We start from the raw sequence: 21,668 nt of genomic DNA on the forward strand, positions 1-21,668 counted from the left end.
AAGACGTCCTTGACAGAATTACCAATGCAGCACATCTTCTGATTTCTGGATTGCTGCTTGAGATGGATGTTGAACATGGATGCAAGTAAAATTAAACTGTTGACAACGTTAATCTTTTCTCCATAATATTCAGTGGTGAGGATTTTTGTCTTTTTAAAGTTGGGATGTGACCCATATTGGAACACTTTGATCTTCTGCAGTTAAGTGCTTCAAGTCTTCTTCACTTTCAGCAAGCAAGGTTATGTTATCAGGGTACACAGGTTTCTGATGAATCTTCCTCTAATTTTGATGCTACATTCCTCTTCATCAAGTCAACCTTCTTGAATGATCTGTTCAACAGACTGAGTAAGTATGGAGAAAAGATACGATCTACACCTTTTCTGATTTCAAACCATGCAGCGTTTCCTTGTTCTGTTAGGACAACTACTTTTTGGTCTATGTATAGGTTTTACATGGACACAAGTATTCTTAGATTCTCATTCTTCTCAATAGTAGCCATAATTTGTTATGATCTACATTGTTAAAAGCCTTTGCATAATCAATGAAATCAATGTGACATCAACAATGATATCCTTCATTCAAAGGTCTCCTGAATCCAGCTTGAATTTCTCTGTCAAGTTCCCTGTCAATGTACTGTTCCAACTGTTTCTGAATAATGTTCAGCAAGCTTTTACTTGCATATAATGACATTTGTGATAATTTCCACACTGTTGGATCACCCTTTCTTGGATTAGGAACACAGATTTCTTCTAATTGGTCAGGTAGCTGTATCTCTTAATTCCATGGCTCAGACAGGGGAGCATATCTAGGGCTGCTGTTTCCTGAAACATTTTAACTGGTATACCATCAACTCTGGGGGCCTTCCTTCTTGCCTGTGTCTTCAGTGCAGCTTGAATTTCTTCCTTACGAAATAGTTCAGTGTCAATTCTTTTTCACACAGTAACTATTTCTTTTATCTTTTTTTAATGCTTCCTACATCAATCAAGATTTTGTTCACAGAATCCTTCAGTATCAAAACTCAAGGCTTAATTTGTACTTCCATTCTTTCAGTTTGAGAAATGCCAAGCATGTTCTTCCCTTTTGTCTTTCCAATGCTTGCACTTTGTACATTTTGTCAGAGAAAATTTAAGAGTTATTAAGAACATAAATAATTACTAGAGAAATCAAGTTAAACAGGAAATTCATCAGAAAGACACACCATCATTATCTCCACAAAGCAGAAAAAGCATTGTCAAATATATTACACTGCTATTGAATAATTCTCCGGAACACATTTGGTAATATTAGTAAATGGGATCAGCTGTTTGATGTTATGTTGTTAGGTGGAATCAAGCAGATCCTATACACAACAGAAAAAAAAGCACTGCTTGCTCCTAATGCCATCTTCACCATGGCTGCTGTAAGCATAGCTTAACCTGGAAATCTACTTCTCTCACATTTAATCATAGTTGGCCTTCAATTCAGTTTGAGACTACAGACCACACAGGAGGTAACTGCTTATCTCTCCAAACTGCTGGTGGATTTGAACTGCAAAAGGGGCAGGCCTTTGGATTAGCAGAAAAAACAAAAGTACTTGAATCTACTTGAGAATATCTATTTTCAAATACTTAAGTGGTTAAGCACTAGCCAAAAGTCTAGCAGGTCCCCATCCCACCCAGCTGTGGGAGAAGACAAATGCAAGCCACAACAGACCACCCAGACACAAGAGGGAAGGGTCCTGGACACTATTCCCAGGGACTGCATTTCTAGGAGGTGCCCCCTCTCCAAAAGAAACCCTGCTAGTAACAGTGGCAACAGCCCCTCCTAACATAGCCTCAGGAAAAGATGCAGGTACACTAAAAGAGGCCCCTATGGAGCTGCAACCACCCTTTCTTGGGGAGGGAAGGATGCTGGGCAAGATTCTTGGGAGGTTCCCAGCTCCCCTCACTGGCTTTGTCAGGAAAACATCAACTCCCACAAATTTCTCATAATGTCAAGGAAGCAGCACACAGTACAAACAGCACAAAAAACCAAAACCAGCTTCTCCTAAGAAAGCAGACCAGAGTACATAATAAAAACCCTTTGAGAAAGAAAAGCAGGAAAAAAAATGCTGAGTTCACAGAGTTCCAAGAACTAGTACTGAAGAAGCTATAAATCATGAAAGATTTAAAGCCATAAGCAAAAGGATGAACCTGTTTGTTCTCCTAGCAGTCCATGATGTATTCAATACTCTTCTCCAGCACCAAAGCTCAAAGGCATCAACTCTCCTATCACCCCTAGTCACTGCCCAGCTTTCTGATGCATAGCAAATAATTGCAAAGACCATGGCCTAGTTCAGGCACACCTTAGTCTCCAGACTGACATCGTTGCTCTTCAGTACTTTGAAGACAAGCTTTTAACAGCAGACTTTCCCAATCATTTTTGGATAATTTTCAGAATGGTAATTAATTATATAAAATATAAATGCATATTAATGATTATATAAAACACAGGTATATAAATTAAAGATAATTGTACAAAACACAAACTACATATACAAAGCACAATGTGCATGAGTGATTACATGCAAACCAATGTAAAATTTTAAAAGTAAGTTTAGCAATTAAAATTCAGATAATGGCACCTCAGAAGAAAAATACCAAGTGTTTTATATAAAAAGACATGAATTACTCTACTAAAAGGGAAAAAAGTTAAACCACCTGAATATACATTAATAGTGAAACTGTTAAGCAATTATGTGATGGTTTACAACTAAATAACGTAAATCTTCTTGGACGGAAAGACAAGGAAAAAAGCCAAAACATGTTACAATGGTGGTTTATCTATAAATGGAAAAATTATAAGGAAATTATATGTATTGCTTTTATATTAAGGACAAGCTATCAAAAAGGGAAAAAACTATATATAACATTTATTTTCTTGGCCTTACTAATCAAACATGTCAAACTAGGCTCATACTATCTTGGGGTATCTTGAGAAGCAGGAACAATATGCTCAGCCTATGTTGTTGATTGCCTTCAAGTCGAGCATGACTCAATAGCACCCCTATGAACAAAATGCTTGAAGCTATCAACATCAACATTTATCAAAGTTCACAGAAGTTTCCGAAGACATGTTATTTAGGAAGTGGATGCCACTCCTGCTTCAACATATAGAATTATGCTAAAAAGGACAATCTATGTAGTTCCTAATAGTAACTTTTACTTACGTGGTAATTGTGGTGTCTTACTATCATGTGAGCGGTAGTCTTCATGTGGAACAGATTTATCATCCTAATTGCAAAAAAAAGTTAATTAAGTGGTTAATTTATAGCCCTCTTCCTCAATAAACAGTAATGCAGGAACAGAAGAGAGAACTGAAGCCATGTTCAGGGACTCACCATTTTCACGTGCATTGGTCTATCAAATAGAAATTGTCCATTGAACATAGCTGTAGTTTAGTCAAGGAAAGTCAGTTAAAGTGACTACAAAATTACACTTGAAAATAAGTATTTTTATCATTTTGTTTAGTTAGAATGTATTATCTTAAACATGTAAGATTTTATTTTCTAATTTAGTCTCTTGAGTTTACTCAAAAGAAAATCTTCAATTCTTTGCTTTTCAATTCTATAAATGAAATATTTTAATCCAAATATGGTACAATAAAGTCAACACTGCTTCATTTAAAGCATGAATGCTTTAAGAAGTATGTATCTATCAAAAGCATATATACAATTAATTAGCTGAGGTAGACAGGGAATATGAAGGGGGGGGAAGTTCTTACCAAGTCTTTACAATTTAGCTACTACAAGTTTTAAGAACAACTTTAATACTTGAACACAGTAAATAAAGTCTAATATACTTTAAAACCATTTTAGTACTTAAACACGGTAAAGATTTTAAATGCTTAAGTCTAAGCCAGGTAATCTTAAATTCCATAAACTCCCACAAAGTGGTATTAAGTTTCTTCAATATCATTGAATAATACTAAAATATCAATAAGGATACAAATTGCTTGAACTGCTTCAATTGCTTGTTCAAAAGTGACTGTGCCCATTCCTCTGCTCTTGCCATCTTTATCTTCTTTAATGTCTGCCCGCTTTACGGTTCCAGCTATGCTGAATACTTCCTTTAGCTTCTTCCAACCAACTTTAAAGTCAAGCTTAACATAAAATTTTCTAGTTATATACCTAATAAATCCCTCTTCTACATTCATAAAAAATTCAAAAACATCTTTTCCCAATTCTCCAAAGTATAAAAACCTCTAATTTTCTAATTTTTATCATACAACACACTAACAATACTCAAATAAAACATTTTTAAGTTGTTAAATATCTGTTATACTACATCTATGTTGATCCTTTATTCATGTTTTTCTTTTATTACCAAAACAGTCTCTCAACTGTTCAATTCTATTTTAGTAATTTAAAACCTGGACATCTACTTTTACTGAGAAACTCAAACTTGACATCTAAAAGGTTTAAAACAATGTTTAACAAGCACATTTACAATCTTCAAACCTAAGAACATCCATTTACCAAAATTAATAAAAATTATAATTTAGTATTATTTATTAGAATATAACATATTTAAAAATAAGAATACTTTTAAGAACAATAAATAATAAATTCCAGTCTTACTAAAAACTTTAATGGTTATCTGCACTCTAAAACAGAAATTTAATTTTGAGTTACAACCATCACTATTTCCACTTGCTTCAGTTAAAAACGAGCAAAATGTCCTATAAACCGTTCACCAAATCAACTAATGATTAGCACTGAACAGCAAAATGGTAAAATTTTTAGATTAAAGCTTAACTTACATTAGCAACAAAAATTGTGGAACCAAGTCTACCGGCCTGTAAATTGCTGATAACTTCAGGAGGAATGTTTGGATTATTGAGAATGGATGGTGGTAAATTCACCAACCCTGATCCCATATCAGAAACATGTCCTCCTGTAAACGATGATCCTCCTGTTCGTTGCAGTGCCCTACGGGCATTTTCTCCATCGGGATCCTATAATATACATTGAATGTTAAATGCTACTAGATGCATCAGTAAATTTGTATCATTAAAATTACAAGTAAATCTATATAATAAATTTAAATGCAGCAAATCTATATATAATTAATAATTTCATATTCAACAGTTAGCTATCCCATCTAGCCCAAATTATTAACCCTTTGAAGACTGACCTTTACCCACCCTCATTTAAGAAACTGTCATAAAAACCTATGGATAGATAAAAATATTTCAGTCTCCAGAATTGTCAGTTTAGTACTATTTTCCAACCACTACAGTAACTTAAATTTGCAGTTTATGCTTGCCCTCACACTAATATAAAAGCATATGGCATTGTACATACACAGAACTTAAAGAGGAGAAAAATTCTTTTTTTTCCTTTTTAAAACAAAGTAATGGTGAATTCTCACCACTGGATGCCTCGAATAAAATGCTAAACTTGAACTAATTCAAGGCTTTTCAACAGTGGGTATTGAGATAAAGAAAGAACTATTCTATTCCCAATTCATGAATTTCATTCCCGAACGAATGTAATTATCCACCTTCTCTTTCCTTCCTCAATAATGATCATGATCTGAGGCGAGAGAAAAAAACAGCAGGGGATGAAGTATTAAAGTAAGGAGTCTTGGTAGTGTAGTGGGCTAATGCTGCATTGCTAACCAAAATGCTGACAGTTCAAACTCACAAGCCATTCAGTAAGAAAAAAGATGAAGTCTACTCCTATTAAGATAGATTCGGAAACCCAATGGGAGGTTCTACTCTTTTAATAGAGCACTGCAAAAGTCATAATCAGCTCTTTAGCCTTGAATAAGTTTTAAGTGAAGGCAAAACATTTTTTAAAAAGTTATTTGTAAGAAAACTATCCTTTAAGCAAAAGAAAAATTTAAAAACTTATTTTTAATGTACTCAGATCACACTAAATGAAATCCAAAAAACAAAAACAAAACTCCCCAAAAAGAAATAAAAGCACGTAAGCACATCATCCGAATATCAAATGATAACTATCATCAATTGTACTCTATTCTGCTTGTTTCAGGCTGGTAATCCTAACAACAACAAAAAAAAGCTGGATGACTTTAATTCTCTAAGAGCTGAGGAAACAGGAGGTATCCTGGCTGCCAATGTATGTATTTCTTTACCATAAAGAAATACAGGAAAAGGGACTGTTGAAACATTCAGGTTAGTAATAAAAGCTTTAAAAACATCTAAAAATACAAAATGTAAGCTGCAATAGGAAAAAAAAGCAAAAACAGGAAAGTGCACCTTAAATTAGATTAATTGGGACTGTTTATCCTTACCATTGAGAAGTACTAATTGTATTAAACATACTGCATTGTTTATTTCTCTTTATATACTATGTATATTAACATGCCTCTGGAAACTCTAGAAACTTTGATAAATGTCACTAATTGTAGAGGGGTTTCAGGCCTTTTGTTCATAGGATTGCTATGAGTTATGCTCAATTTGAAGGCAATCAACAACAATATGTATATTATATAAAATACATACAAAATAAATATAGATTATCTATTCTTTTCTTCTTTACTGTCATCTTGTCAGTCACTGCCTGCTATTGCTAGTACCCATCACCATCAAATCTGTATCAATATATAGTGACCCTAAAGAACGGAGTAGAACTATCTGAATTTCCAAGGCTGTAAATACTGCTATCTCAGAAAGATTGACGGGTGTAAATGTCTGCCTTATTGGTTAGCAGTCAAACACTCTAATCATATTGTCACCAGGGATCCCTTGATATTACTAGTAAAACTAAAACCAAACTCACTATTGTCCAGTCAGTTTTGACTAACAGCAACCTTCCACAGCGCTAGTTATTTGCTGTTGAGTTGAAACCAACCCATTGCTGGCCCTCCTGGTTTTCAAAGGTAATCAAGTGCAAGGGAGGAGACTGTCCATACTTCTCACAGAGCAGCTGGTGGATTCAAACTATGTGCCTTTGGAATTAAAGCACAACTTCTTACCACTAGACCAACAGAACTCAGTCACTGCTAGTAGAGGTTTTATAAGGGTTACTAGCTTCCACTTAATTAAAAAACATTATTTAAGATTTCTTAAGAAACACTGACAATACACTCTTCTTTAGGCTATCCCTCACTGTAGTCAAATGTTGATCCCAACTGTCCATACAAAAATCAGTTATTCCTCGGAGAAAGACTGTCTTTAATGAAGTTAAGTAAAAAATGTTAGCTGAATGAAGAATGACACATCCATGAACTAGGACAAACAGAAACACTGTTTCTAGTGTTTTCCCAAAGACAATGGTAAAAATGGAGGCATCAACTTCTATAGGAATGCTATGCATTCCATAACCCATATGTCACTGAGTCAATTCTTACTCAGAGCAACACTACTGGACAGGACAGAAGAGAACTGCTCCACTGTTTCTTAGGCTATACTTTTAATAAAAGCAAGCCACAAGGTATTTTTCCCCCCATGGAGCTGTTGGTGCATTTGAACCACCAACCTTTCAAACAGCATCTGAATAATGTATTATTATTATGGTAGAGCCACACTGTAGTAAAACTTAAAAGCATATAAAAATGGAGTTGGATTTTATCATCCATTAAAAAAAAAAAAAGACACTGAAAATCAGTATAGACTTACCCTTTGAAAAAGGAACAGGAGTTAAGATTAAATAGCAAATTATAAGTCTCATAATAGTAATCACCTGTAAGGGTGACTGTTCTATAAACACTAGCCTAAAAGTAATTATGTGAATACCAAAACATTGCTAAAATATTGAGCCGGTCTACACAGAAGCAGCATCCCGTAAATGGGATTATATCAATCTAAATTTTAAAAACTTTCTATTTCCCTGTAAAAAAATTTGAACAAAAGAAATAAATTCTATATAAATCCACAGGTTCAGAAAACGTTATGTAAATTTTGGAACTAATTCTAACACAGGAATTTGGGACACTTTTATTCGTTAGCAATATGGCCTTTAATCTTTAATAGCATCACTTTATTTATACTCAGGAACAAAAATTAAAACTATTACTATATCCAGTGGAAAAATAATCACTACACTTCTTGTTGTGGCTGTTATGTATCAAGTCGGAATCTAACCATAACTCACCCTCTAGTGTATTTTCAAAGGCAGTTAATTCCAAAAGAGGAGATTACCCATCTTTCTCACACAGAAGGTGACTGATGGATTTGAATTGTGTGCCTTCAGTTTGGTAGCTCCTAACAATAGGTCACCAGAGAGACCTCTCACCTATTGGTTTATATATATATACACACACACATATATATACACACACACATATATACACACACACATATATACACACACACACACATATATATATATATATACAAAAAAATGCAATATTTTGAGCAAAGCATTGCTTTCTCAAATACTATAATTATAATAGCTAATATTCTTTTTTTTTTAATATATATTAACTCTGAGTCTTTATTACTCTACCAGGTAGGTTTTATAATAACTTCCATTTTACTGAAAAGTAAATAAAGAAACAGGGGTTAAGTAACTTGTCCAGGTCACAAAGGTTTTTGGTGCCATAACATGAATTCTTCAGCAAGTATCTTAATTTATCCTTATAAAAATCACATTAGGTTGGTACTGCCAGTAGTACTAGTATTGAGACTTAGAGATATTAGGTCATCTACCTAATTACACAGTTACAAGGAAGAAGTTGGAATTCAAATCACTAGAATATGAAGTTAAATGCCAAGACGGACAGTATATTTGCATAATTAAAGATCACTAACAGTGCTGATGGAGTCTTCAAGTCTTTTATTTAATAGATTTTAGCAAGAATATGTGCAGAAATGGTCCATGATCAAAATATCACAGAAACTTAACAGTATAAAAGAGCCAATGAAAATGACTGCTATCAAAGGTAGATTATCCTGAATAAATTATATTTAACTAGGAATACATTTTACATATCTTATGCTACTTCTAATTAATGTACTTACACTGCTATAAGTTTGTATACAAGAACATTAGAGGAGTTTCCAATTTTCAACTTCAAATTTTGTTAACTTATAAATTTTAATTTGGCAGCTCATTTTATTAAATGTAATTATTAATTTCTTTCAAATCTTAATAATATATTATCAAATAAAGATGCAACGTTTAATTACAATAAGAATACTGTTATTTCTTAATGGTCACAATCTAAATATAAATGCCTATTAAATAATATCAGCACATAAAATATAAAGACCTAGATATTAGGTATTTAAATTTCTGGATCCTGAGGTTTAAAAAATTCCCTTTATCTGCAGCTAGTAAGTTGAAGTAAAATATACAACTAGCTAAGGGCAAACAAAAAGCTATTTTAAATATATAACTATATTACTAAGACTGGAAGGCAAAAGGAAACATGTCTCGATATCCAAGTTCTTACCTCCTTAATATTCAAAGGTCTTCCACTAAGATCATATTTGTTCATAATTTCTAGTGCTTTCTTTACAAATTCTTCATCTTTGAATTCAACCACACTTTATGGGGAAAGAATTGACAGAAAATGTTAAATTACTAAGATTATTTTCCCACAATTAGAAGTTTAATTTTGAGTGTAGTACTTTTAAAAAAAATTCTTACCCACAACCCTATATCCAGGTAGATTTGTCAATATATGCAAAAGAAAAAAAGTTCAAGATCAGTCGGTGAAGTTAATAATGTAGAGTCAAACATTCAAGTCATTAAAAGACAATCTCAAACATTCAAGTCATTAAAAGACAATCAACAAGAAAATAATTTTTAATGTTTTACACCTCCAGAACATAACAGGCAAGTGGTCATAAATTTTCTATAAAGTTGAGAAAAATTAATTCATTTCAGATCCAAGCATCAACAATCTTAGAGCATGTTCCAGCTTTTAGATGACTTTTGTTTGTGTCAATATCAAAGTAATGTCACTGAACAAATTCAATTTAAAGAAATCCATCAAAAGCGCCAATCTGTAAGGTGTATTCTGTATAAATAGTTTTCCATGTCTAGTCATCTATTCTAGTAAAATCAAAACAGGAAATAAATATTAATCTCATTTTTAACATAAAGTCCTCTTTAACAGAACACTGGCTGTACACAGCAGCAACCAATGGTAAACGTATATAAAGAAAATCACTTCTGCTAAGAAATAAATTTGTAGAATCATTTTAAAAGTAATTCCTTATGATTACTGCTACTTAAAGTGCCATTTGAATGCATCCAACTAAACATCTTTGTATTTTCTAGTTGCCAAAATCAAAATCTGCTGTCAATTCCTACCCTGTTGATTCAGTCATCATTATCATGCCTATCAATTGGTTAGAACACTGCCTCTTATGTAATCCTGCAGGTTTCCAAATCAAACTGTTCAGGAATATTTTAAAGTATATACTCTGAATTAACACCTTTATGATATATGCCTCTTACAGAACTTAATCTTTGGGAATATTAGAAATTCAATGACTGTAAAATATCCTTAAAGACATGAAAATACAACAAAAAAATATCTTATGTTAAAATCTAACGGCTAAGCAGCATTACCTTAGAGCATTAGAAAAGTGGAATGCCCTTTATGGGCATTTATAAAACCCATCCCCTTCCAGGCAGCTAGTTTGGTTTGCATAAGTGTCAGACTTGCTAATATAAAGCCTCAATCTTGCATAATAAAGTAAAACAAAATGAAACTTAAGTTTCCAAAAACTGGTACAAGTATTATACGAAAGTAAACTGCTGAGGAACTTTTAAACCTCTAGCAGATTATTGCCCACAGCACTTACCCTTGATTTTCCTTCCGCATCCTTAAAGAGCTCCACGTATGTAACCTCACCAACTACATAAGACATACAAAAGGAAAATACCAAGAAACAATACATTTAAACACCAGTATCTTGCTTTACTGCACACCTGTGCACAACTCTACAGAAAAGCACCTATTATTCACCAACAATCAAAACCAGACCAACATACCTCCTATCAATGGCTATGTAAATTTAACTAATTTTCAGAAATATACATCATCCACATTCTCTAAAAAAGCTAACAACTATATTAACCTAAATCATACTACAGATCATATTTTGGCCAGCATGATATAGTTGGTGAACAAATAACACATATACATACAAATGGTCCCTTAGCCTATCATATTAAAATCATCAACATTAGCACTTTTCAAATAACTTTGGTCAGCCTACACACAACAGCTGTTTTAAGGTGACTTTCTACCTGAATGTCTTCAATCATGTTTGCCATCAGTAAACTAAATTTACAAGTCATGCTTCACAGCAAGCCACACACTTTCTAAATAAAGTCAGTGAATAAAACCAATCAAATAGTTGTCACCTTACAACAGATACACCAAAGCAAATATTTTTATTTATTGAGAACAGCCTCAAAGCCAAGTGCATAGTTTTCAGGGATGTTGAAACTCAATTTTTCAAGAGATAACAAAACTAACTTTTACAAGATCAAGTATTAAAGTTATTTTTCCCCAAAACCAACCATATATATATATATTTATAATAGAAGTAAAAGATGAAGGTTTTCAGGTTATTCTGAAAACAAAACTGCAACAGCAGTAAAGCAAGTTTAATATAGAACTGCAAATACAGACAGCATCGTGGCAGTCATGACAATGCAAACAAAAGGAATTCCACAGCCAGATTCCAGACTCCACCAAGGTAAGAACAAAACAGCTTTTGGGAAAAAAAAAATAAAAATCAGACCTTATTAATCATACTTTAACACGCTAAATGTATTGCTTAACTAATGCAATAATCCTTTAAAAATCTATAAAAACGTCAACAAGACAAAGCAATCTCTTTATCAAAATTCTTGGTGGCATGCATATACTGGCTCACTACTATACCACTAAAATGGCAAAAAGAAAAATAGATCATTTATCCATACTACCTTGTAATGGAATTGTGTTGAGTGAAAGAAGAGGAAAAGATTAATTCAGGTGTTGAGAAATAAAATACTTTTGAATCTGAATAGCTCAGAAGAATTAAAAAAGTCTATTCAGTTTCCTACTCCTTCTACATGAAGATGCCCAACAGTGGGTTATTTCAGAGACAGTTACCTTTTTCTCTCATTAGATCTTTAATAGCTTGCCATTTCATGTCATAGGGGATGTTGCTAATGAAAACTCTGTTACGATTTGGGCCCTTTTTTTCTCCAGTGCCTGAATTCTTGTCTTTTGAATAAGGATGAAATCGATTTGCCTTCTTATTTCCTGAAGACTTTTCTTTTAAATCAGATTTCTCATCTTTTCCTGATTCTTCATTCTCCCTACAAATTCAAAAAATGGAAAAATTCAGTTGTGCTTCAAAGATTGGTAGGCAATATAAAATAAAGGTTTCACATAACAAAACACTCCACTATGGTTTGCTGCTGTCAGTTGTTGACAAGTAGATTCAAACTCACAGGCACCCAAGTGTTTAGCGCTGATCTGTCCTTTAGGATTTTTTGGCTGTGACTTTTCAGAAGTAAATGCCTAAGACTGTATACCAACATATCTCTGGATGAAATTGAACTACCATCCTATCAAACAGTACAGATTCAGCAAAACAGCTACAGAGTTAGCTTCCTGTTTTTAACATCCCTCAAGGCCTTTTCAAAGTGAAGATCTGGGCATATTACCAAACTTCACCTTTAACAATATTAATATTTTTTCTATGTTACAAGTAGTTACAAAATTCAATCACCCAGTTTTTTCCATCATACTTTTTAGGAAGTATTATTAGACTCTAACAAAGGGAAGAGGGTGGCAAGTTATTTTATTCCTAAAGACTTAGAACTTCAAGTTTAATGAAGAATTAGCTTTCTGGACCTCATTCAGAACTCTCAAAAATCTAATAAAAAGATACTCTTTCATGTCTTAAAAAGATTAACAGGTTCTTTCTAGAACTTAAGTTCTTTCCTCTTCCCCACTTAAAAATATAAAGGTTCTATCATATCTGCATTTTTAAGTTCTAAATACACATATACATACATGTACATCTCTTTGCTTTCAGGTTGGTAACAACTCCCACTCTATAGGACAGAGCAGAACTGCCCAAATTTTCTAAGGCTATAAATCTTTGTGGAAGCAGACTGCTAGTGGGCTTAAACTAGTGACCTTTTAACCAATGTATTTGCCAGAGTTCCATGTATGCACACATATGCTTCTAAATATTTTATCTCCAATTCTGAAGAATAAAAAAAAATGCATAAGGTGTTCTATAGTTACCTGAAAAAAAAAACATTTTTTTAAACTAGTTTGCCACTTTTATTAGCAGTACTATCTATAGCTGGTGAGGAGGAAAGCAGTAATTAAAATGCAACACAAATCATAATTTTATTAAGCTATAGTAGCCCAGTGATAAGAATTGTGCTGTAATGCCAAAGGCAGACAGTTCAAATCCACTATACACTACATGAGAGAAGGATGGGCTATCTCCTCCTCTGCGATTTATTGCATCTGAAAACTCGCTGGAGAGTCAGCTATGAGGAAGTGCCAACTTAACTGCAAACAATAATTTTTAATGAGGTCTTAACTAGAAAAATTATTAAGTTGTGATCACAATGCAATTATAATGATGATATCCACTAACTACTCATAAGTTAGAGGACATAAGTTCACTCTGGTGGCTCAATGATAACAAAATTGCGCTGTCAATGCAAAGGTAACCAGTGCAAATTTACCCAGCTGCTCCACAGGTAAAAGATGGGCAATCTCTGCCCTGTGTGAGTTACTGCCTCTGAAAACCCACCAGAAGGGTCAGCTATGGTTCAGTTCCAACTCAAAGGTACACAACAAAAACATAGCTAAGTTTGGCTTTATCAAGAAAAATGCACTTTCTTTTCAAATGGAATGTTTTTAAAACTAGACTTGCAGTGGGTTTAATTCCCTAATTACCTCAGTGAATTTTAAATGTGTCACTAAAAATTTCATTTTGAAAGCAAATTTTCAGAAGTGTAAACTAATACAACTCTATGGTTATGATATCCACAACACAAAAATTTTTTTTGACTTCTTAGATTATACTAGCATACAACTAGATTTAGCAACCTAGGCTCTAAAGTATCTTCTAAAGTAAGTGTTCTTGGGATCTGTACATTCCATAGTATTCAACAGACTTTTGTGTTGCAATCTCATTATGTAACTTACTCAGCTTTCTAAACAATACTTTTGTTAACAAAAGTACAGTTCCATGAAAGTATTTTAAAAAAATTGAAACTTATCTGTTTTGATGTCAGCATCACCTACCATGGTTGACAGCCCGTATCATATGTTAAGCAACATAAACTTTGAATGAATGAAGGAAGGAAAAGTCAATTAAAAACCTACTCTCATCTCACCATAGATGGTGCTGCTTCCTGCCAGAAATATTGCTAAAATCAAAGAAGCGATATTAAGGTCAAACTTGCTTTGCAATGGATTTCAAACCTTGATGAGGATACAATCAGCCCTCCATAACCTCAGGATTCCACATCTGCAGATTCAATGAGCCACACATCAAAAATACTGAGGGGAAAATTAAGGACTCAAAGCAATCCCTCAAAGTTCGAAGATTATCAGGGAGTATAAAGTAATATTTACATAGAATTTCCATTGCATTAGGTATTATAAGTAATCTCGAGATGATTTAAAGTATACCGGAGGATGTGTTGCTGTTATATGCAAATATGACACTTTTATTTAAGGGATGAGCATCCACAGTTTGGTACGCAAACGTGTCCTGGAATCCACTCTCTGTGGATACTGAAGAATGAAATACTTTCATCATCAGAACTGGAAATACCTGGATAAGGTCTTCTCATTATCCACTACACCTACCTGTTTGATCAGAATGACACTTCTGAAAATGGCAGCAGCCAAGACACAGAGTGTTATACTTACAGAAAATAGCTACATACACAAATCCTTCTTTTTGTAAATTGAATGTTTTTTTAAAAAGTTTTTACAATGAGCTTAGCTTACTACAGAAAATATTAACTCTCTATTCAGGTTTGTGAACACCTCTCCTCCTGCCCATTTTGTTCCTGGAAGAAACCAACAGTGATGTAATAATATTTATACAGTATCACTCTCAATCTCATCATATCCCGTAATATTCTTTACTGACCACATGAATAATTAAAAGTTTTTTTTAAAATTTTCTTCCTATTCATTCTTAAGGAGAGTCAATATATACTGTTTTGACATAAAGGGAAAACCTGGACATGAGAAAACCAATTTTTCATTTTCTATCTAAAAATGAGAACACACATCAAAAAATCCCTTGTATCTTAAGTTACAATACCAAAAAGTTTACTTCTTCATTTCTTCAGTACCTACTTAACGGAACTGAAGACAAATTAAGACATCGTAGTCTCTCTCTTCAATGTTTATGACTATTAAAGCCATTTTCAATCTTGATGGCAAGAGACAATATATATTTAATATCTGGACATCTTTTTATCACCAGCTATAAGTTCTCCTCATTAGAAATACATAGTAATCGACTTAAGACTTAGGTGTTAACTCCTACTGAATCACACACACAAAAAAAGTTTAGCATAGTAAGTAATGTCCTTAATTATTTCACTTGATTGACCATCATACTGGGCTAACATATGTTCTAGGGGATAGATGGTATAAAAAAATCTGACAGTAAATGGATCTCTTTATTCAACTTTGAAGAAAATGGATGAGAGGCGAATTATAAACAAATATTGAAAGAATCTGCATTTGTTTTTATTCATAATTTTTTTCTCACTTCTTCACCTTGTACATTCCTCTTCCTTGAAAAGAAATGAAGACAGTTCTTTGCCTATCTTTCTCTTTTTCTGTCTAGACAGAGCTAGATACATACATACATACCCCACACAGGATTTTTAAAGAGATTAGTAAGTCTTAGGTCTAACAGAGGTTTCGATACTAGCTTCACCTGTACTGACATACTAATTATATCCAAGTGCAGTCTGATTTTCTAGAAGCGGTTAATATTCTACCTAGAGAAAAGGTAAGAACACACCCAAGTTAAAAAGAACAACAAGCACATGTTTTAAGTATATCTTCCACCATTTTACATTCCTACTTAAGAAACCAAGCCTGCCCTGTGGCAGTTACCTTAGAAAACACTTCATTCTCAACTCTTCAGTTTGTGAGGGGCACTACTTTCCATTGTCTAACAAACCCTACTGAGCTTTAACCCCACCTGCACTCTATTCTGTCTAAATGCTACCTATCTCACTTGAATTGAAGAGCAAGTGTCTTAACTAGATTGAGAACTAACCACACTTCATTGGCAATCAACTACCCTTAAACTTGAGACTATCCCAAACATTTCAATACAAGAGGAAAGTTAAAACTAAATTAGGAAAACAAAGTGTGGATCTAAGTATCTGTTTACTGCTGCTACTCCAAAGCATAACTGAGTGAAGGAAAAGGATGCATTTACTAAATTATTAATGTTCTTTCAACCTAGGAATAAAAGACTTGGCATAGATAAATGAATGCTTGACTTCACATGACAAAAACAAAGGGAAGTACATTTCATAACGTTTCCTTAAAACTAGAAACAGTCTATAGATTCAACTAAATACTTCTCAGGCATTAAGAACAGGGTGGGAGGGAGGAGGGGAACCAAATGAAAACAAAAGAACGGGGCAATCTTGAAGAGCAGTGGGTTCTCTTCTATTTGAACTTAATTTATATACCAAAATCAGAAGCAAACGAAGTTTTTCCAAATACTCTACACAAGTGACAAGCATTAAAGGGGGATGGGGACGTGGATGCGACTCACGATCGACATTTCCCTTTTGAAAACATCTTCAGCCAACTCAAGGATAACTAAGCAGATTCCCATCTAGGAGCACGTTATTAAACTTCCTTTCGGTATATAGTCACTGAGAGGGGGGTAAAAATAACTAGGAAAACAAAACATTGCATTTCTAAAGCTCACGATGAGCCCAGAGAGAGAGGAAATGTCGGATGATGTCATCCCTAGATACTCCCTAGTGATGAACACTAACCACTGGTCTTTAAAGCCGGATCAATCTCTTGCAAAGCCATGACGCCGCTAGGCTTTGCTCAAAGGTTCTCGGGCGGCGACCAAGGAAGCGGGAGTGCCCCGCGGCCCAGGACTGGGATCTGGGGAGTTGGGGGGCCGGCGCCCCGGCGTCCCGACCCCAGGCCGCATGCAGCCAGCCGGGCCTGGGTCGAGTGGAAAGGCCTGGGCGCTGCCAGGCTGTACCTGCTCCTCCCAAAGCCTGAGGGTTCGGGGTCCCCTCCCTAGAGGCCTAGCCGTGGCCCGGGTCTCCTAAGACCTCCTTCCCGCCCCCACCTCGCCCGTGTCCCGGGATAAAAAGACAATACATTTTAACGCCATTGGAGCTGCTGCTGTGAGACTGCTGCTTCTCCGGCTCCGGCGGGTGTAGTTCTCGCCGCGACTCGCCCACAGCCTCCGAAGGCAGTTGCTGCGGACTGTCGACTCCAGAGATCCCAAGCACCTCACATATTTCGGCGTCCGACATCCCCACGCTGCTGCCTCCGCCTCCGACTCCGCGGCCTGAGCTGAAAAGCGCTCCGAGAGCTACAATGGCGACGGCCAAGGAAGCGGTAACGGATCCCGATTTGAAAAGGCCCCGAGCGCTCAGCCGCCCTGATCTCGCGAGAGCCAGTCGGGGCTGGGCAACCGGGAGATAGTGTGAGGCTGGTGCGGGGCGGGGGTGGGAGTGAGTGGGGGAGGGGCGCGGTGCTGGCGGGTCAAGGCCGCCATTGCTGCGCTAGGCCGGGCCCTAGCCCGCGGCTGCACCAACCTGCCCTGCATCCCCCAGCCCCGCGTTGTTTTTGACCACCAGCAGGACTGCTGCTGGCCCTCCAATGGGGTCTTCGCCTACAAAAGCCTGCACTGGGGTTAGAAATGCTGAAAGCCAAACTACTCAGTTCCTTCCAGGTGTGGACAGTTAAAAAGCAGCGCACTGACCGGCACCTTAAGAGGTCTACAAATCTTCGGATTCCCCTTAGAAACCCAGAAGATGATGGAAATAAATTATTCACCACTTCTGTTTCAAGTGCATAGGCACTTTGTGGACATTCAGTAAATACCTACTGATGAGTGCTTGTTATTCACTACAGTGAATTTCTTTTGAGATCAGGTTATTCACCAAAGTGAAGCTTTTCATAGAACTCAATTATCAGCCTATATAAAAGATTGAAGTTTTTCATTCTCCAAGCAGCAATCAATGGGGGAAATCTATAATTTTCATAAGAAGCTTGCTAGTTTTGCTAATAATGGATACTTTGAGATTTGATTATGTGTTTATTATATGCTGATGGAAATAATTAAAGCATTTAAAGGCTCTCAAACTTAATTACTGTATGAAGTTAAAATGTAAGCCAAACCCCTTCATCCACAGGAAAAAGTTGGGTAATCTCCCATACAATTGACTATCTCTGACAATCTGCTGGAGGGTCAGCTATGGAGCTGTTCCCTCTTGGCTGTACTCAACACCAATACAGAGAAATCCATTAAACATAATAAACTCTTAACTCTTGAGAATTATTACAATTATCTAACGTCTTTGTTGTAATGTATCAAGTAAGAACCGACCTATAGCTACAGGAAGGGTATTGGGTTTGAGACAGAAAACCTGAGTTAGAATCCCAGCTTTGTTAATTTCTGCCTGTAACTCCTCTGGCAACTCAATTTCTCAATTTCTCCACAATAAATAAGAATAATAATGCCTGAGGATTAAATTAAAGCACTTTATGTAGGGCAAAGTGCTATGCGAGTGTAAAGTGGTTTTACAACTCCCTAAATGTCCTACCTAGGCAGGATTTTAGTCATAAAGCAGGGAGATGATTTTCCCATAGTACTGAATTGTAAGTACTTTTAAAATATTTACCACTCCTTTTTCCTTTTGATATGGTTTAATTCAGTAATAAAAACTAAACTCCGCTTCCTCAGGTGCTCATGCTTGTTTACAAACCCATACTCTGTCTTTCTCTCATTGCCATTGACTTGACACTGACTCATAGGTGAACCTCCAGCAGGTTTTTGGGGAGGCCATAATCACACAGGAGATTTCCCATCTGTTTTCCAAGAAACTACTGGTGGATTTTTCTGCCAGAGAGGCACAGCCTCTGTGTTAACAACACAAATCTTTATTATGTCAGAGCTCCCTAGGCCCTAATACAGTACATTCCCTTTTTACTTCTTTCCAATCCCCCATCCCCTCAATTTATAACTAAACCATAGAGATTAAAATGCTAGGGAGATGTACTCTCTCTCCTTCCCCTTCCCCCAGTTTGTATAAAACGGCTAATCTTGAGGAGAATGGGAATCCCAGAACACTTGATTATGATCATGCAAAACCTATACTTGGACCAGGAGGCAGAACAGAGTAAGGAAAGACTGCATGGTTCAAAATCAGGAAATGTGTATTAGGGGGATACATCCAGTCTCCATATGTTTTTAGTTTGTATGCAGAACAGATCATCCAGCAGGCTGCGCTCTATGAGGAGGAAAGTGGCATCAGGATTGGAAGAAGACTCATCAACAACCTGCGTTATGCAGTTAACACAACCTTATTTGCCCAAACTGAGGAGGGTCTGAGGCATTTGATGCAGAAGGTCAAAGACTACTTCAGCCTTCAATATGAATTGAAGTTCAACATCAAGAAAACAAAGATTCTCACCACTGGGCCAATTGGCAGCATCATGATAGATGAGAAGAGATTGAGATTGTTAACAGTTTCAGCTTGCTTGTTTCCACAATCAGTTCTCTTGGTACCAGCAGCCAGGAAATCAGAAGACAAATTGCAAAGGGAAAATCTGCTGTCAGGCAAATCTCCAGAGTACTGAAGAGCAATGGTGTCAATCTGGAGACTAAGGTGCACCTGATCCAAGCCATGGTCTTCGCAATTACATGCTTCAGAGAGCTGGACAATAACTAAGGATGATAGAAGGTGAATCAATGTCTTTGAGTTGTGATGCTGGAAAAGAGTATTGAATACCATGGACAGCTAAGAGAACAAACAGTTCCATCCTGGAGCGGATGAAATCAAATTGTTCTTGGAGGCAAGGATTTTAAAGCTCTGTCTGACATACTTTGGGTATGTTGCAAAGAGGGATGAGTCCTTGGAGAGGGACTTCATGCTTGGAAGGATGGAGGGACAGCGGAGGAGAGGCAGACCCTGGATGGCTTAACTCAGTGACTGGGCTAACAGGTCTAGGTGTGTTAGAGTCAACGAAGTTGGCTTAAGATACAGCAGGCTTCAGAGCTGTTTTATAGAGTCTTTATGAGTCAGAATCTACTTGATAGCACAGAACAACAACAAAGCTTAAAAAGAATTTGTAATTTCAAAAAGCAATATGGGTTATATTTTAGCCTTCAAAAGAAATTAATTCTATGTGAGAAGATGGATGTTGGTATTGTCACTAGAAAGACAAATATAATCTTATTCTGACAATCAGCAAATGTCAAACCATTTTCACCCTTTCTTTCTCTTCCCTCATTCTTTTCTATTGTTCTCAATTTTGTAGTCTATTGGGTTTCAAAAAATCCATCCCACCCAAAGATCTCAATCAATTAGATAAAGTTTAAACTTAAGTCAATTATCTGAATATTTCAGGCAGAAATTATACTTTCACCTCAATTATTCAAATAATTTCAATAATGCATGGGTTTTGTTTTAATTCCTGAGGGTTTTTGTCTAATAACAAATCTATTTTTTATTAAAGGAAATTATTTCTTGACATAAATAATTCCAAATTTTTTTAGACTTAATTTTCTACACACATTTGAGGTTCATAACATTGTAAATCATCCTTTCTCTGTTGTAGTATAAAGGGCTTATTGTTCAAAATGGCTTTCCTAGCGATTGAATTTGACTTTTGCCATGTGGATGGGCAGGAAAATGCAAATACGGTATGTTAGTCTATTCACAGGGGGATAGGGGATTGGCTAGTCTTGTCATTAAATTGAGCACATCTAGCAGCAAAATAGGAGGATCTTCCATACTAGCAAAGAAGCAAAAGAATATAGTGTGTCCTTCAGAGCCAAACTGGTACCTATAGGAGCAGCAGCCATAGCAGCTACAGTGGAGAACCAGAGAGCGGACATGAGATTGCACCTTGGGACTGCTACACCCAGAACTGGAGCTAGGAGCCTTCTGCCCAAGTTTATTGTAGAAGACTATGGGTGAAAAGATATACCCCAGCAGGATGGAGATTTTTTGTGTGTTATTCAGGAATGGGAGGAATATAGTGGCAATTGATGGAGTTGAGACAGGTTCCAAAGCAGCATTACAAGAGCTGGGTGGACCAATGAAAGATCCCTTTGTTCTCCAGTAATAAGGTGGCAAAACCAATTCTGTTCTATTCATTCCAATTATGAGGTAATTAAGGAGGAGGGCCCCACCTGGAATCACTTGAAGCAGAAGTCAGCTAGTTGATTAAGATATGGATTGAGCTGACAAAACTGGACTTCTACCTGCAGAAAGCTGAAACAGGAGCCACAACTCACACCACACACAAAAATCAACTCAAGGAGGATCAGAGACTGGGAGTAAAGCCCAAAACCATAATGTTCATAAGAGACAAACTGGGATGAAGCTTAGAAGCACTAGTCCAAGGTATAAAGAGACTACCAAATACAACCAGAAATGCACAATCTAAAGAGGATACTATTGATACATGAGACCTTTTTAAAATTAAATCCACGTGTCC

The 21,668-nt window shown here is 35.9% G+C and overlaps 1 protein-coding gene across 1 annotated transcript in view; it reads right to left on the reverse strand.

The window, feature by feature from the left end:
* The window catches only part of MYEF2 (myelin expression factor 2), a 38,693-nt gene extending 21,181 nt beyond the window's left edge, over positions 1 to 17,512 (reverse strand). Inside the window, exons 1-9 of the mRNA XM_006895288.1 lie at positions 17,313 to 17,512; positions 12,051 to 12,259; positions 10,747 to 10,799; positions 9,581 to 9,588; positions 9,384 to 9,477; positions 4,780 to 4,974; positions 3,966 to 4,119; positions 3,359 to 3,408; positions 3,188 to 3,251 (exon numbers count right to left, since the gene is read on the reverse strand). Of these exons, the coding sequence (XP_006895350.1) occupies positions 3,188 to 3,251; positions 3,359 to 3,408; positions 3,966 to 4,119; positions 4,780 to 4,974; positions 9,384 to 9,477; positions 9,581 to 9,588; positions 10,747 to 10,799; positions 12,051 to 12,259; positions 17,313 to 17,470 (985 nt within the window). The 5' untranslated portion in view covers positions 17,471 to 17,512. The remainder of the gene's footprint in view (positions 1 to 3,187; positions 3,252 to 3,358; positions 3,409 to 3,965; positions 4,120 to 4,779; positions 4,975 to 9,383; positions 9,478 to 9,580; positions 9,589 to 10,746; positions 10,800 to 12,050; positions 12,260 to 17,312) is intronic.
* Positions 17,513 to 21,668: the final 4,156 nt, after the last annotated feature.

Source organism: Elephantulus edwardii, unplaced genomic scaffold (assembly GCF_000299155.1).
Source record: "Elephantulus edwardii isolate Elephantulus edwardi_28Jun2011 unplaced genomic scaffold, EleEdw1.0 scaffold00164, whole genome shotgun sequence".
NCBI classification, from domain to species: domain Eukaryota; kingdom Metazoa; phylum Chordata; class Mammalia; order Macroscelidea; family Macroscelididae; genus Elephantulus; species Elephantulus edwardii.